General features: G+C 45.0%; 1 protein-coding gene across 1 annotated transcript; it reads left to right on the top strand.

The window, feature by feature from the left end:
• Positions 1 to 758: 758 nt before the first annotated feature.
• On the top strand, positions 759 to 9,566 carry LOC117059410 (serine protease 27-like). Its single transcript, XM_033171144.1, has 6 exons — positions 759 to 837; positions 2,783 to 2,809; positions 3,903 to 4,065; positions 5,826 to 6,097; positions 8,606 to 8,775; positions 9,113 to 9,566. The coding sequence occupies exons 1-6, from the start codon at positions 798 to 800 to the stop codon at positions 9,407 to 9,409; spliced, it is 969 nt and encodes a 322-aa protein (XP_033027035.1). The 5' UTR covers positions 759 to 797; the 3' UTR covers positions 9,410 to 9,566.
• The last annotated feature ends 6,191 nt before the right edge of the window (positions 9,567 to 15,757 follow it).

Below are 15,757 nucleotides of genomic sequence, written 5' to 3'. Positions count from 1 at the left end.
GGTAGCCAACGTTTTTTAGCTTCTTTGTTGGGAGCCACTGATCTTCTGGTGATCTACCACAGACGGCCAGTGATCTACCAGTAGATCACGATCTACCTGTTGGACATGCCTGGTTTAGACCATAGTGCAACCCGCGTCCCAACACACTGGTCAGCAATAGGCCCTGATCAGTAACACAGGTCTTGAACCACCTCTATTGAATAGAGAGGTGGGTTAGAACATGTTAAGGTATAGCTGAAATGACACTGTGTGGGCACTTTCCCATAAAAACTGGAAGGAATACATGAACTCCTAGCTGCAGGGGGTGAAAACCAGACTGAACATTGTAGAGATGTCTTAGAAGACAGAGAGAGTTGACCTTTTGGTGCATGCAGAAACCACTGTGATGAGTGGGAAGGAAGGATTCTGACACAAAGGCCACATAGCAGTCATGAGAAACAGGGAAATGGATATACAATAGAGTTAGAAACAGGGAAATGAAGACTCTTGGAAGGAAGGAGGCAGGTGAGAAGCATCAAGCAGCATTTACCCAACAGGTTTCGTAACATTCCCAGCCGGCAAACTCCCATATCTGGCAGCATTCCCAGTGTGAATACGCCCTCCCGGGGTGCCATATATAAGCACCCAAAGCTTGCACCACATAAATAGTAAAGTGTGTCTCGGATGTTCCTTCTTGGAAGAGTGCCATATTCTACCTCTGCTTACCTACAATCAATTTAAAAAGGCAGAAGAAGAAGAAGAAGAAGAAGAAGAATATGGGGCATCAAGGACAAGTGCCAGGGGGGAAAAGAAGGTTAATGGGATTGACGGTACTGATGCTTCTGCAGGTGTTGATGGGTAAGTGGAACATTTTGCTGCATGAGTTAATATTCCTCACCACCAGTAGGGGGCACACTGGACCCCCAGCCCACATCACCACACAGTAATCTGGGGGAGATGGTCAGCACCTCAGCAGGAGGGACCACCGCCAGTGCCTGTCCTGGGGACCGACTTTAAAAGTGTGTGATGGGTGGTGAATTGCATTGTGAAAGACTGTAAGAATGAGCCTCACTTGGCTTGTTGGCCTTTTGTATTCCACCCTGCAGAATGAGAGGACTTCCCCACATTGGATCAGCCTGGTCATTGGACAATAGGACAAGCCTTCCTAAATTTCTTTTAAACTCAATGGATTGAAATTAAGATATGCTTTGCTTGAGCTAAGTTTTCCAAAACAAAGCAAACCAAGTCATTTTTGCAAGACCTAGGCCATCATTTATAAAGTCATGAATGGTTTAGGACCAGATTATCCAAAAGACTGTCTCTTCCCATATGAGCCTGCCCAAGGGTTACAATTATCATCAACGTTCATTTTTCTCTCTCTTACCACCTAAAGAGACTTGGTTAATAGAAACTTGAGACAGTCTTCTCTTTGGAAGCCTCCTAGCTATGGCATTCACTCCCAAGAAAAGTTAGATTAGTCCCACCCAGATGACTTTTAGGTAGGCCGAAAAAAAGTGCCTTACTTTATCTGAATTTCAGTGGGGTTTAATTACAAAATTGAAGTTTTTATTTCTATATGCCTTTGCTTTTAAGCTTTACTTATAATGTTTTAGTTTGATTAATGGTTTTATTGGCTTAGGGTATTGTAAGCTGTTAGTGGCGGCATTTAGGTGTTTAGAAATGGATTAGAAATGATTGTATAGAAAAATAGATCCATGAAATATAATTCAAATAATTGTTTCAAAAGTTGAGGTGTCAGATTACCAAACTGTTTACAATACATCTTGAAGTCAAGTTATCATTTGCCAAACCAGAGCTGCCAGTTGGTGGCTGATCGATGTGTGGCAAGCAGACTTTGCAAGACCTTAACTGCTTTAGTGAAAATTAGCCATCTTGAATCTGAGTTTCTAGAGGGCCCAGTTCCAAGGTCTTACAAGTAGGCTATATTTTCAACCGAAATAGGAGATGATTACATTAGAATTGCTTTAAAAAAAAAATAGAACTAATGACGACTGCAATCAACTGCTCATTCTTAAAGCACTTTATTTTGAAATATTTTTTTAAAAAATATACTTGTTAGTATATAGTCTAAAGGGCTGTAGCTCAGCGGTAGAGCATCTGTTTTGATTGCAAATTGTCCCAGGTTCTGACTTAGGATAAAGCAATTTCCTGTGTTGATATAAATTAATGTGATGATCAAATGCCTGTGTTGTCTTTTTTCGCTTCATTCTCACCACGAACAGAGTAGAATGGACTTGAAAGTCAGGAAGATGAGCCACGTTTTGAGTATTTGGCTGGTTCCTCAAATGCATTGGCAGAACCAAGGGAGGCACATCTTACTTGCAACAATTACAATGCCCAACGCAGGCTAGTTCTGAATCCAAAACAACATTTTTTAGTCATGGGGGATGAATGTATAGCTCTCAGCCACAATGTTAACATTTAATATAACCATCTGGCAAGTCATTTCAAGATAAGGGGCAGTATCCAACAAAACAGATCTGCAAGTCCAAGGATTTCTGCATGTGCAACGTAACTTTCCCACCATTTTGAAAGGGCCAAAAGAGAGTGTGTTGGGGTTGCTGGGTAACTGTAATAAGGGGAGCATTTGGGAGCAGCACTAACAGGCTGCCAAAGAAATTCCTTGGTGCCCCATCCCAGATGATCCAAGAGATCACTTGGTGCTCCTATCCCAGATGATCCAAAGCCAGCCTATGATAGTTCAGCAGCCTTCGTGGTGTGACTCTAGATTCTAGTTCCAATACATTGATTTTGTTCTGACCCCTTTTTCTTTTCTTTCTAGATGCCAACCCAAGTTATGCAAGCAGAAGTGAGTACTATTTCTATATGCTTTTATTGTGCTTGAAGCCGATGAGTTTTTAATTAGGAAAATTGTTCAATTAAAATGTTTAGAGATAAGGAATGCTGTGGAGAAGGGCGGTCTTGGTCACAGAGCCCTATCGATCATGGCTGTTATAACACTATCAAATTAGAATACCCGGTAGCACTAGTGGCTTGCCTCACAAGGACCTGCACCCTAAAATTGAAATATCACCCTATAGATGAGCATGAGACACAGGCTGCATACATGCCATACATTTAAAGCACGTTTCCCACCCAAGAAACCTGAGAAGTGTAGTTAATTAAGGGTATCGGGAGTTGTTGCTCTTACAAGGACGGATACTTTAAATGTATAGTGTGCACATAGCCTGATTCTCTGAGTGCCATTATTTATGCTGCCAGAATGTGACTGTCAAGTGGGTGATGTTGGCATGTTTGGGGGAATCCCATGATTTGCAGAAAGGGCTGAAAAAAAATATTATAATAAGGACTGGACATTTTCAATGGCTACAGAATGGTATTTCCAGTAGCACCTTAGAGACCAACTGAGTTTGTTCTTGGTATGAGCTTTCGTGTGCATGCACACTTCTTCAGATACACTGAAACTTGTTAGTAGAAACTTCTGTTTCAGTGTATCTGAAGAAGTGTGCATGCACACGAAAGCTCATACCAAGAACAAACTCAGTTGGTCTCTAAGGTGCTACTGGAAAGAATTTTCTATTTTGTTTTGACTATGGCAGACCAACACGGCTACCCACCTGTTACAGAATGGTATGTTCACTATGTCAGGATAGGTGGAAAACTTAGGGAAAAGAAGATGGAATGGAGTAGCCTGAAAGGGGGCATGGCAGGCTGGCTGGTTCCCTGAACCACACCACAATCTACAGTGGCCAAGTAGATGCGTTTGGGACCATAGAAGCATCCTGTATTGCCTTGTCCTCTAGCAACTGGTGCACAGTTATACTAGTAAGCAACTGGTATGCCATATATGCTGGTCTGCTGCATCAGAACGCAGAAGCTCTATTCAACAATTATGCTTAATAGCCATTGAGAGACTGTCCTAATAATGATATCTTCCTCAGTATGTGGAAAACAGGGAATCCTAAGCCGGATCATAGGGGGGAAAGACTCGCAGGATGGGGAATGGCCTTGGCAGGTCAGCATAAGGTTGGATGGAGCGTACCACTGCGGAGGGTCCCTCATCACTGACCAGTGGGTCATCACAGCCTCACATTGTTTTAAACTGTAAGTATGCCTTTCCAATCCCATCCATCCCTCAAGTATCACTGAAATCAGATTTCACACACATTTTACAAAGTCAGCTTTCAATGCTGAATGTTGAAATATTCATTTTAAAAGACCTCTCTTCATGCTCACAGATTTCTCAGGACAATAATGTTAATCATAACTGGCCTAATTCAGTTGGTTGGGTTTTTTTCTTTTTCTTTTTTGTCTACATTGGCTTCACTGCATCGGTTTCAGCGAAAGCTGTGTGAAAATAGATGCGGAACAGCAAGCAGGAAGCCAAGAATGAACCTTCAGATCATGGCTTGTTTGGAACAAAATGAAGAACTTAAGCTACGTGCACTGGTCAATGGCTTGTGCATGGCTGTAGACAGCACTGGTGGACAGCACTGAGTCCAGTACTATCTATAAGTTTTTAACTTGGGTTGGACCAGCCCAGTGCTTTACAGCAGGGATGGTGAACCAGTCAGAGGGTCTCATAATCTCATGGACAATCTCCTGTGGTGGGACACATGTCAGCAGGGAGAGGAGCAGAGGCAAAAGTATGCAAGGCAAAGGCTGTGATGCTTACCATTGTACACTAGGGCTGCATTGCAGCCACACTGAAGATGGAGGCTTCTATATGCAGATAGACACATCTCCCTGTTGTCCATCCAGGCAAGTGAGAGTTTCATGATTCAAGGGCACATTACAGCCATGCAAAAGCACTGGAGGAAAGCCAGTGAAAGTAGCCCCCCCCCCCGCAAAGCCTGAGGTTCCCCGTGCCTACTTTATGCACCATTTTACACATTGGTGGTGTTTTTTTCTCTCCAAATCTCTAAAACCAACAGTAATTGAAGGGGTATTGAAGGAGGTTGCAACGAAGAGAACCAAAGTGCTACAGCCTTCCATTGGAATCTACCCATGCTCCAAGATGTGTCTCGGATGCCCTTCACTCGGTGCCCCCACCCTCAGAACGTTGGTGGATGGTGATTGGGAAATGAGCCTTTTCGGTGGTGGCTCCCTGGTTCTGGAATATGCCTTCCTGGGCTGCTTGCCTGCCAACGAGCTTGAAAAGCTTTCAGCACCAGGCTAAAACTTTCTTATTTAACTAGTTTTTGAATAGATTTTAGCCGATTTTTAAATTATTTTAAATCATTATTTTAAAGTAACAGCATTATTTTGACTGTTTACTTAATAATTTTATTTATCAAGATATCTAGGGATAATCCTGAAAGATCATTTGATAAAAATCAAATTGAACTTTTTTTAAAATTGGGGGTGATGCGGGTGGCACTGTGGTGTAAACCACAGAGCCTAGGGCTTGCCGATCAGGAAGGTCGACGGTTCGAATCCCCGCAATGGGGTGAGCTCCCGTTGTTTGGTCCCAGCTCCTGCCCACCTAGCAGTTCGAAAGCACGTCAAAGTGCAAGTAGATAAATAGGTACGACTCTGGCGGGAAGGTGTGCTGCTCTGGTTCGCCAGAAGTGGCTTAGTCATGCTGGTCACATGACCCAGAAGCTGTCTGAGGACAAACGCCAGCTCCCTTGGCCTATAGAGCGAGATGAGCGCCGCAACCCCCCGAGTCATCTGCGACTGGACCTAATGGTCAGGGGTACCTTTACCTTTACCTTTAAAATTGGGGGTGCGAATTAAAAATGGAAAATATTGGGATTTGTCTCACACAACCCCACTCCTTATCCTGTTCCATCCACATAACCCTAAGGATAAGAATTCTCTGACATTCTCTCTGTCTCCTCAACCCCATTGTGTCTCTCTAGGCTCAGCACACCTTCCAACTTCACAGTGATGCTCGGAGTACTGAAACTCTCCAGTCCTGGTCCCCATTCTATCACCACCGCTGTGAAACGCATCATCCTCAATCCTACATACGAGGGGGACCTGAAATCTGGAGACATTGCTCTGATGCAGCTGGACAAGCCAGTGAATTTCTCTCAACGGATCGTCCCCATCTGTGTCCCTGATTCCGATGTCGTCTTCCCCCCAGGACACAAGTGCTGGGTCACGGGTTGGGGAGATGTGCAAGGCAGAGGTAAGTTCAAAAAGAGAGAGAGAGAAAGAAGCCAATCTCTGGCAGATCAGCTCCCTCTGCTGAAACAAACAAACAAACAGGGTGGAACTCCTATCAGCCACCCCAGCATGGCCAATGGTGAGGAAATTATAGGAAGAGTAGTCCAAAACATCTAGAAGGTACCAGGTTGGAGAAGGCTGCATTAGAGGGGAATTTATGCTACAGACTATAAGTGGTTTAACAGCCATTCCCTCTTTCTTGGGAGTCCTGGGAATTGAAATTCTGGGTGTGGGAGGAGTTAAGAATGTTTAACAGAGAATCATCACCCCTCACCAAACTCCAGTTCCCAAGATCTTCTGGAAGAAGGTCAGGAAGTTCTAGTGTTATGAAACCGATATATACTTTATGGTACTGCTATGCCCTTAGGCAGTGAGAGACTTTAGCTATGCACGCCTGAGTCTCTAACGCTCCAGCTTCTCTATCTCTCTCTGATTTCTCCAGTTAATCCCTAACAATAGCAGTTCAAAGACACAAGGCAGCAGGACTAGTCTGGAGTTTGTAATTTTTGGCTACTGTGTCTCTAACAATTTTGTGACAGGCAGAAGTCCTGCAAGTGAAGAAATCCAGCCGTAACAGCATCTGCAGGTCAGGAAATGCTCTACTTGCTGGATTCCTGTTTATTTATACAGCTCTTAAAGTTGTGCCCAGGGGTAGAGGCAAGGAGAGAAGTTGTCAAGCTATTTAAAAAGTTTGGTTGGTAGCTACCATTTTTTCCTTCTGAATGCCTGGTTCCAAGGGCAGTGGGGAGACAAGCACACAATTATGGCTGCCACACAACTGGGCTTTCATTTATGCAACATGGTGCGAAGGTTTCCCCAAAATAAGAGAAAGACAAACAGGGCAACAAACTAGAGATAATTCCAGCTTAGTTCATAAGAGCATTCTACAGGTATAATCAAAAAAATATTCTATATCACCTATAAAATGTTTGTAATTTTTATCATTGCTAGGTCAGCTGGAGGGCGCAGCGGGCAGCCGGATAGCGCGGCGGGCAGCTGGAGGGCACGGTGCGGTGGGCGGGGATGCTGTCAGCTGTGCTCCGCATCTGCCTCCTCGGCCAAAGCGGCGCTGCCGTCCAGGGAGCCCTGGCTGCCGCGCCAACGGGAGGCTCGCCAACGGCCTCCCCGTGATGGTATCCCTCGGGCACACCCCGTTTCCCATGCAAGAGGACCAGGCACGGTGGGCAGCCGGAGGGCGCGGCGGGCAGCTGGAGGGCACAGCATGGCGGGAGGGGATGCTGCCAGCTGTGCTCTGCCTCCGCCTCCACCTCCGCCTCCTTGGCCGAAGCGGCACTGCCGTCCAGGGATCCCTGGCTGCTTCACTGACAGGAGGCTTGCCCATGGCCTCCCTGCGATGGCGTCCGCAGCCCGAGAAGATGTGGGCGAGAGCGGTGCTGCCAGTGGTGCTGGAGGGCGGCTCCTTTGGCAGCAGGAAGGAGGCTCTTGGCATGGCGTGGCATAGCAGAGGCGCACTCCAGGCCGTGGCACCATGGCACCTTGTGCCAGTAGCCTCTATGGCTAAGACGCCTCTGATAGATAGATAAATAGATAGATAGATAGATAGATAGATAGAGTGAGTGAGTGAGTGTCGAAATGTCTTTAGAAAGTGAGGCCTGAAAGCTGAGCAATGTAAGAGACAGGTGTGCCACAATCGTATGCCAAGAAGAAATGAAAATGAGATCCCATCAAGAGGAAAAAGAGTGGGTGTGACACGCTCCCAACTGGTGATGAATTGGCCGAGCAAGATGAATAATGTGCATTAACGCCTAAACAGGGACAATTATCTTTTGTGGTGAGTGAGCCACTCCTAATCCCCTATTGACTCCAAAGTCTTTTTAGTGTCAGATCTGCAAATAAATTGCAGCTAACAAAGGAGTTTCTCTTTGAAATCTTTTTGGTGATGTGTGACAACTTGTAAGCCAATTATACAAACAGGGATATCTGTCTGTTCCTAGAACCTGTCACTCACATGCTTTTAACCATAATTCCATTTTGCACTTGAATTTGTTTGTTTTATGAAATCCTCTCCAAAAAATGGATTTAAAGTGTATCTTCTCTCAAAATACAGGTACATATTCAAGCGGATATATTTCAAAAGACTATATATTTCAAAAGACTATATCTATATATCTATATATCTATATATCTATATCTATCTATCTATCTATATAGTCTTTTGAAATTTAAATCTGCAATCTGCATACCTCTAAATTTCTGATAAATGCAGTGACCATTCTGTGACATGCAAAATCTGGTAGGTAGCTAAGACCTGATCCATGCATTAGGCCAAGAGCTATTGATCAAGTTCTTTTACACGGGTATTTGCAAAGAATGCAGTCTGCAATTATTCCCAGTCTGTTCCAATAACTCCAGGGAGACAGAAATGAAATCCCTTTGGTTGCAGAGTATCACCATTTTTAATGTTTCATTATACAATGGCACTGATTCTCTTATCCTGCTCCTGTTTCAGATAAACAACAAACCTCTGATATACTCCAAAAGCTAGAGGTCCCCATAATCAGCACAAACACATGCAATGCCCTCTATCACCAAGACTCCGGAGAGCTCAAACTCACGCGGGACATTAAAAATGACATGATATGTGCTGGCTTTGCTGCTGGACAACGGGATGCCTGCCAGGTGAGACCCAGATCAGTTTTAGTCCATTATTAGTACATCCAATCTCGCCTACACTGAGAGGCAGCAGCTCGCCAGTGTTTCAGATAAGACTCCCTACCTGAATTTAAACTTAGGACCTTCCGAATGCAAAGCAGATGCTCTGCTACTGAGCTGTAGAGCGGCTGAGTGGGAGGAGGCAGGCAGATTCCTTGGAGGCTCCACAGAGCGTCCTGTCCTGCCTTGCCCTGCCCCACCCCTGGGCGCAGGGCACATGCGCCGCCCCAGGTTCCCAATCGGCTTGCTCCGTCACTGCCTGTGCCTGCATTTCCCATAATCCATTTGGGTTTTCTCTGCACAGGGTGATTCAGGAGGACCACTAGCCTGCCGAATGGGGGACTCCTGGCTCCTCGCAGGTGTGGTGAGCTGGGGAGAAGGGTGTGCACAGAAGAATCGCCCTGGCGTTTATGCCCGTGTGACATCCTATCAGTCATGGATCCACAGCCTGATACCAGAGCTGACATTCACAAGCGTGGAAACCAAGGGCCATGGGTCAACGGTGAACAACAGAAGCACCATCAATGGAGCATCAGCTGGAAGTTTTAGCTTCATCTCCATCATCATAGCCACTGTTGTTTTGCTACTATCTTCTGAGTAGACTCTCTGGAAAAGGAGGACTGCTCCTTTTTCCTGGGGAGACCTTTGTGCCAATCCTGCAGGCTTAGTTTGGAAAAGGATGGAGATCATCAGAACTGCCAGTGAGGCCATCAAGGAGACTTCTGGCTCTGCTGCTGTACGGTTTTAAGAAGGGACTGTCAGCTAAAGCAGTCCTCCTTGGCCTTTCTGATGCAGAAATTTGTGGACATTCAGAAATTAAGGGGATATCCCATCCCTATTACCATTTCTGAAATTTATTTTGCGTCTGTTCTTCATGGACTCAGTCCTCCACTCCAGGAACAAGTTTTGCTGCAGGGGATTGGAGCAGAAAGATTTAACACCTGGATTTTTTGTTTTTTCTCAGCCACTGAGCATGCCCAGCGATAACACTCAGTTGGCATCCTCAGCCATATCAATGCTAAAACATGTCATGGCCCTGCTGGTCCTCCTTCAGCCCAGGCTCAGGCTTACAAAACAGCTATCCGGTGGCCGGGAAGCTGCTGGTTTAAACTGCCTATAGTGGCTATGAAGTGGTGCTCCATTGGGACAATGTGGGTAGTTACAATTGTGGTCCATTCACCACAGATCACACTACTCCTGCTGCCCTCCACTACTAAGCTTGTTGTGGGGTTAATGTCAGGGGGCCCATCAGAAGGCACTTTGCCTGGGGACCCCTCAGATCTGGAAGTGGCTCTGCTCTTGTGGCTATCAGAGGCCTCCTTAAAATGTGAGGATATGCAGGCAGGATTCCAGTTCCCAAGAATGGTTCTTCTGATCTTCTGCTGAACAAGGTGGGCCATTGTCCTAATATAGCTGACTCTTCTTATGTTCATATCCATGCTCAGCTCTGTCTTAAGCTCCAGGAAAAGGCCATAGGGTTGCTGTCATTTAGCAGGTCAGTGCAAGAAGTGGCTTCATACCAAGTCAGATCCATCTATCTCATTATTGATTGGCTGGCAGCAGCTCTCCAGGATTTCAGCTGGGAACATTCCCCATCCCTATCAATAAATTTCAGGTGTCAAACCAGGGACCTTCTGCATGCATGTGTTATATCTCACTGAGCAAAAGCCCCCTCCCTCAGGGTTCATCACCTCTAGCAGCTAGCAAGCAGGCTGAAATCAGCAGGTGGGCCTTCCTCCTAGCATAGAGGAGATGCAATGGACAGAGAATCACCTGTTGTTGATTTCATAGAATCATAAATTGTAGAGTTTGAAGTGACCCTAAGGGTCATCTAGTCCAAATCATGCAATGAAGGAATCTCAACTAGAGAATCCATGACAGATGGATTCCAACCTCTGCTTAAAAACCCCCAAGAAAGGAAAGTCCACCACCTTCGAGGGAGTCTGTTCCACTGTCAAACAGTTCTTACTGTCAGAAAGTTCTTCTGGATATTTAGTTGGAATCTCCTTTCTTGTAACCTGAAGCCATTGATCCATGCCCCACCCTCCAGATCAGGAGAAAACAAGCTTGCTCCAGCTTCCATGTGACAGCCCTTGAGATATTTAAAGATGGCAAACATGTCTTCTCTCAGTCTCCTGTTTTCCAAGCTAAACATACCCAACTCCTTCATGTGTTCCTCATAAGGCTTGGTTTCCAGATCCCTGATCATCTTGGTTGTCGTCCTCTGCGCACGTTCTAGCTTGTCAATATCCTTCTTAAATTGTGGCAGTCAGAGCTGGACACAGTATTCCAGTTGTGGTCTGATCAAGGCAGAATAGAGTGGTACTATTACTTCCCTTGATCTGGACACTACACTTCTGTTGATGCAGCCTAGAATAGCATTAGCTTCTTTTGCTGCTGCATCACATGGTTGGCTCATGTCAACCATGTGATGCAGCAGCAAAAAAAAAAGCTAATGACTCGTGTCAACCATGTGATTTCTGCCTGTCACGCAGCTACTAAAGCAGGGATGGGCAACCTTTTGCTGTTGCAGGTTTCATTCCCTTGGGGTAATCTTTCAAAGCCTTCAGGCTCAGAGTCAAAGGAGTGCAGGGAGTCAGAGCCAAACATAGATGGGACTACACACACTCTAGGCTTATCCACACTTACCTTTTCCTTTGCTCTTTCCAGGCACAGTCTGTGATTTAAAACTGAGCACCATTTTTATGCTCCTGAGCTTTCCCTGTGAAAACCCACTCTTTAAAGCTCAATTAAAGCAAGCGCCAATCCACAGAAAACCCGAATTGACGTTTGCTCTCATTCAGCTTTAAGGGGTGGGTTTTCATGGGGAAAGCTTGCCGGGTAGGCAAGAGATGTTTGAACGCAGAGTGTTGTATAGAGCAGACCTCTTCTTGGAAAGAGCAGGGAACATGGAGAGGAGCAAAGGTTGCCCCTTGTCTCTCCCGTGGCTGTGATCCAATTTCGGGGGGCTCCGCAGTTGCTGTAACTCTTTGAGAACCACAGAAATTAGACAGATCTCTGAACAGCATGTGCAGTTTGATCCTCGGTGTCTTAAAAGATGGGGGTGGATAGTCAAAAGCCCAAAATTGTTTCCTCCTCTGGGAATTATACTGCCTAAAGATATAGCAGAGGAGGAAAGCTAGCCTCACACTCAGGATAAACCGGTTCTTTCTTGCTACTGAATAAGAAGTCTGTTACAACATACATCCACACCATACCTTTAAAACACTCTTATACCAGTCATTGAGAATCCTGGGAACTGTAGTTTCTTAAGGGTGCTGGGAACTGTAGGTCTGTGGGCTCAGAACACTTAATAAACTACCGTTCCCAGGATTCTTTGGGGGGAGCCATGATGACTGTTAAAGGGATAGAAGAGTGCTTCAAATGTATGGTGTGAATGTTCAGGGGGGGCACAGGATTCTTGAGTTATTATTATTATTATTACTTATTGAATTTATATACCGCCCTGTACCCAAGGGCCTTTTCTTCCTTTCAACAACATATATATCAGATACACCAAACCTACCATTCGCTACCTCTGTTCGTGGGGTTTTGCTATTCTCACCAATGCAAAATCTCAGCTGCTATAGACATTCTGGCCTGGTTTATTTCATGACATGAAGGTGACTTACTAGCATGGTGCCAAGTGTATATATTTATGACTTTATTTATTGTTTGTACTGTGTATCATGTGACATATTTTTGTAACACGCACGTAACTCCTTGGTGAAATCCTCTTCCCCACCCATCATGTGAGTAAAGGAGCCCCGTCTGGTATGTGGGCTCCCGCATTTCCTTGTCTATCTCTTTCCTTCCCTTCACAATAAACTCTTTGAACCTTGAGACCTGGATTGAGAAATACTTCTCTCTGACCTGAGGTGACTCTTAAATTGAGAGGAATTTGAGTGATGTTGCTCTGCGAGCCTTTATTAGGTGATAGCATCAAATGCGGGAGGGGGGGTTAGGAGAGAAATAGTCTTGTGACACCCTCTTAGGAAATGTAATAAATATATAATTCTGCTCTTAAATACACAAAGCAGCCATTCACCTCTATCACCAGATTCTTGACACCCCATATGCAAGTATTTTTGTGTGAAGGAATGTACACTTGCTAATGTGTACAGCTCAACTATTTCCATTAGGCTACTTCAGTGGAAGAAATGGGGAATAGGACTTAGGGCTCGTTCATACTTCCACTCATCCCGTGCCGAGAAAGCACAGGTATGAGCAGTTTTCCCTTTGACCCACACTTTCTAGGTATGGATCCGAGCAGTTTTCCCCTGATCCTGCTCCTTTCCCACTCTCTCTAGTGCTAAATTGGAGCAAACAGCCAAACCGGAGAAAACTCAAATGGCTGTTTACTCCAATAGGGCACCCTCTCCCTCTACTGCCACCCAGTGGTAGCCTTTCCATCAGGCTGCCTCAGTGGGAGAAATAAGCTTTGCTGAAAGACCAACTCTGTCATGCACCTCCTTCCCCTGAACTATTCCTATGCCATCTGGTCATTATATGAGCGGCTATTTAGGAATTGGCACCTGGGTTTGCTTTTTTCCTCTTCCCTCCCTCTCCCTTTTGCCTTGTATGTCTTTTTTTTAAAAAAAAAAAATGGGTTGTAAGCCTATAGACAGGAACTGTCTTGTTCTAATGGGTGGTATATAAACCACTCAGAGAGCCTTTTTGGCTGAAGAGCTTACTACAAAAGCGCTAAAGAAATAAAGGTACACAGTACACTAATTGAATGATACGTGCAAATAACCTACAAGTGCACAGTTCCATGAACTGACAAACACAGGAAAGGAAAGGGTTAAGTTAGCCCTTCAGGCCACACGGCCCCTTGTCCAGCAGCCTCCACTTCTTCCTTCTTCTCAAACAGGAAAACTTGCACAACAACTTTAGATTTATGAACACACATAGTGGGAGACATCTCACATCTCTCAGGCAATGCCTAGTTTGGGTGGCGGGCAAGGAGATATCAGGTGCTTCAGAGACAATTCTCAGTACCTGAGCCAAACTACAGTTTTCAGGGAAGCCCCCCTCAAATGATATCAAACCAATATTTGTAGTGTAACGATACTCTCTGCGGTATGGAAATCAAAATACATTTGGTCTGTGATCAAATCCAATGCAAAAACTCCCTCTTTCACTTGTAGATTTCAGAGTTGGGGGCTGGGATGTGGAAGTTGTTGTTGTTGCTGCTGCTGCTGCTGCTGCAGGAGCAGCAGGGCGGGTTACAACAATTAAAACACAATATTTAAAAATAGCTTAAAACAACTTACATTCACAGAATTAAGGTGTGTCCTAAAAACGTACATCTCAAGTGTCAAAAGGCAGGTGTGTCTTCAGTTACAACCAGAACTCCAACAAATTCCTGTCATACTTTAAACTGGGAAGAATGGTTGGAAACAACAAAGTGCCATGAGTCAGCTGTCAACTGCTATACATCTACCCAACGAGCAACAAATATCTTTTGCCATGTGTTTCAGTGGGGAAGCAGCAATGCCTCTGCAATTGTGGAGAAATCACCTTTTGCAATATTGTGCATTTGGGGGTCATGTGAACGGTTAAATTTAAAATGCTAAGTATCCATTGGTGGCCAACCTTTGCTTAGGGCTTATCTACACTTCCTCTTTCCCCCCACCCCCAGGGAAAACTGCTCTTTAGTGCTTAGTCAGAGCAAACCGGTAATTCAGGTTTTCTACAGATTGAGATTTGCTCCAATTTAGCACTAAAGAGCGGGTTTTCCTTGATGGGCTTTAAGTCCTTGGTCACTCATTGGATGGGGAAAGTAGTCAGGTGATGGGAGAGAATTATGTGCCACTCGAATCTGTTTGAATTGTAGTGTGGCTGGAACACAAATAGGCTAGTTTTAACACTTCACAAAGAATCATTGTCTGAAACTGTGTTTGCCCTCCAGAAGCTGAAACACTGGCTTAAGCCAAAGATTAGCAGAGAGGCTTCTGAAGCTGACCAGAGAGAGAAGTGCCTGCATGCCTGGTTCATAGGAAACCAGCAGAAGTCCTATCTGCCTGGCAGTGGTGAGAAAAGAGACTAACTGGCATATAAATTTAATAGGAACTATGCATTACAAAACAGGGATGCAGGTGGCGCTGTGGATTAAACCACTGAGCCACTTGGGCTTGCTGATCGAAAGGTCAGCGGATCGAATCCCCGTGACAGGTTGAGCTCCCGTTGTTTGGTCCCAGCTCCTGCCAACCTAGCAGTTCAAAAGCACGCAGTGCAAGTAGATAATTAAAGAACATCTTGTTATTTCTATTTACTAATAATAAAGTTGTTTGCTTGATTTTTTTATCACATCTAAAGTACCACAGCCACTGGATTATACTGAAAGGTTTGGTAAACAGCATGTTACAGATATAAGGTGGCAGTGGGTAACAGGCTTTGAAAGATACATATTATGGTGGGAGCAAAATAGGAATCCCTCCACACACTTGGTGAATCAGCAGTCGATGCTTATTTTCTGGTTCCCCACAAATAAGAAGAGGTAATGCTCCACAGCAATGCCCAGCTAAAAGCCGAACAATATGATGATGGTGGCAAGAAGTATCAATGCACCATGGGGACTAGCCTCTTTGCTCTGAATGTGGCTCTCTGGCATAGGCTTTGTAATTTCCTCCTTGTTTAAATTCTTTCTTGTAAATATGTCATGTAAGGAAGTAGAGGTGTGTTTCTCCCTAGACTTTTAGGCACAAGTTGCAAAACACTGAAATGACACCCTTCCCCATCCATCCCCAGCTTTTCACACACCACAAAGCAGTGAATTCCGGAGGGAGGGGGTAGCAAGATGGTGTGCTGCTGAGTTTTGGACTCTGAGGCCTGCTTTGCCCTGGAAAACATAGGGGAGGAGGGAGAGAGGCCAAACTAATCAAATGAGGAGTTTGCCATCTCTGTCGCTCACCACACCACACACCCTTGTACAAAACTACCTTCG

This window comes from Lacerta agilis, chromosome 14, assembly GCF_009819535.1.
Source record: "Lacerta agilis isolate rLacAgi1 chromosome 14, rLacAgi1.pri, whole genome shotgun sequence".
Lineage (NCBI taxonomy): Eukaryota > Metazoa > Chordata > Lepidosauria > Squamata > Lacertidae > Lacerta > Lacerta agilis.
Note: the sequence above shows the minus strand (reverse complement) of the source record. Positions and strands in the feature narration are given on the sequence as shown.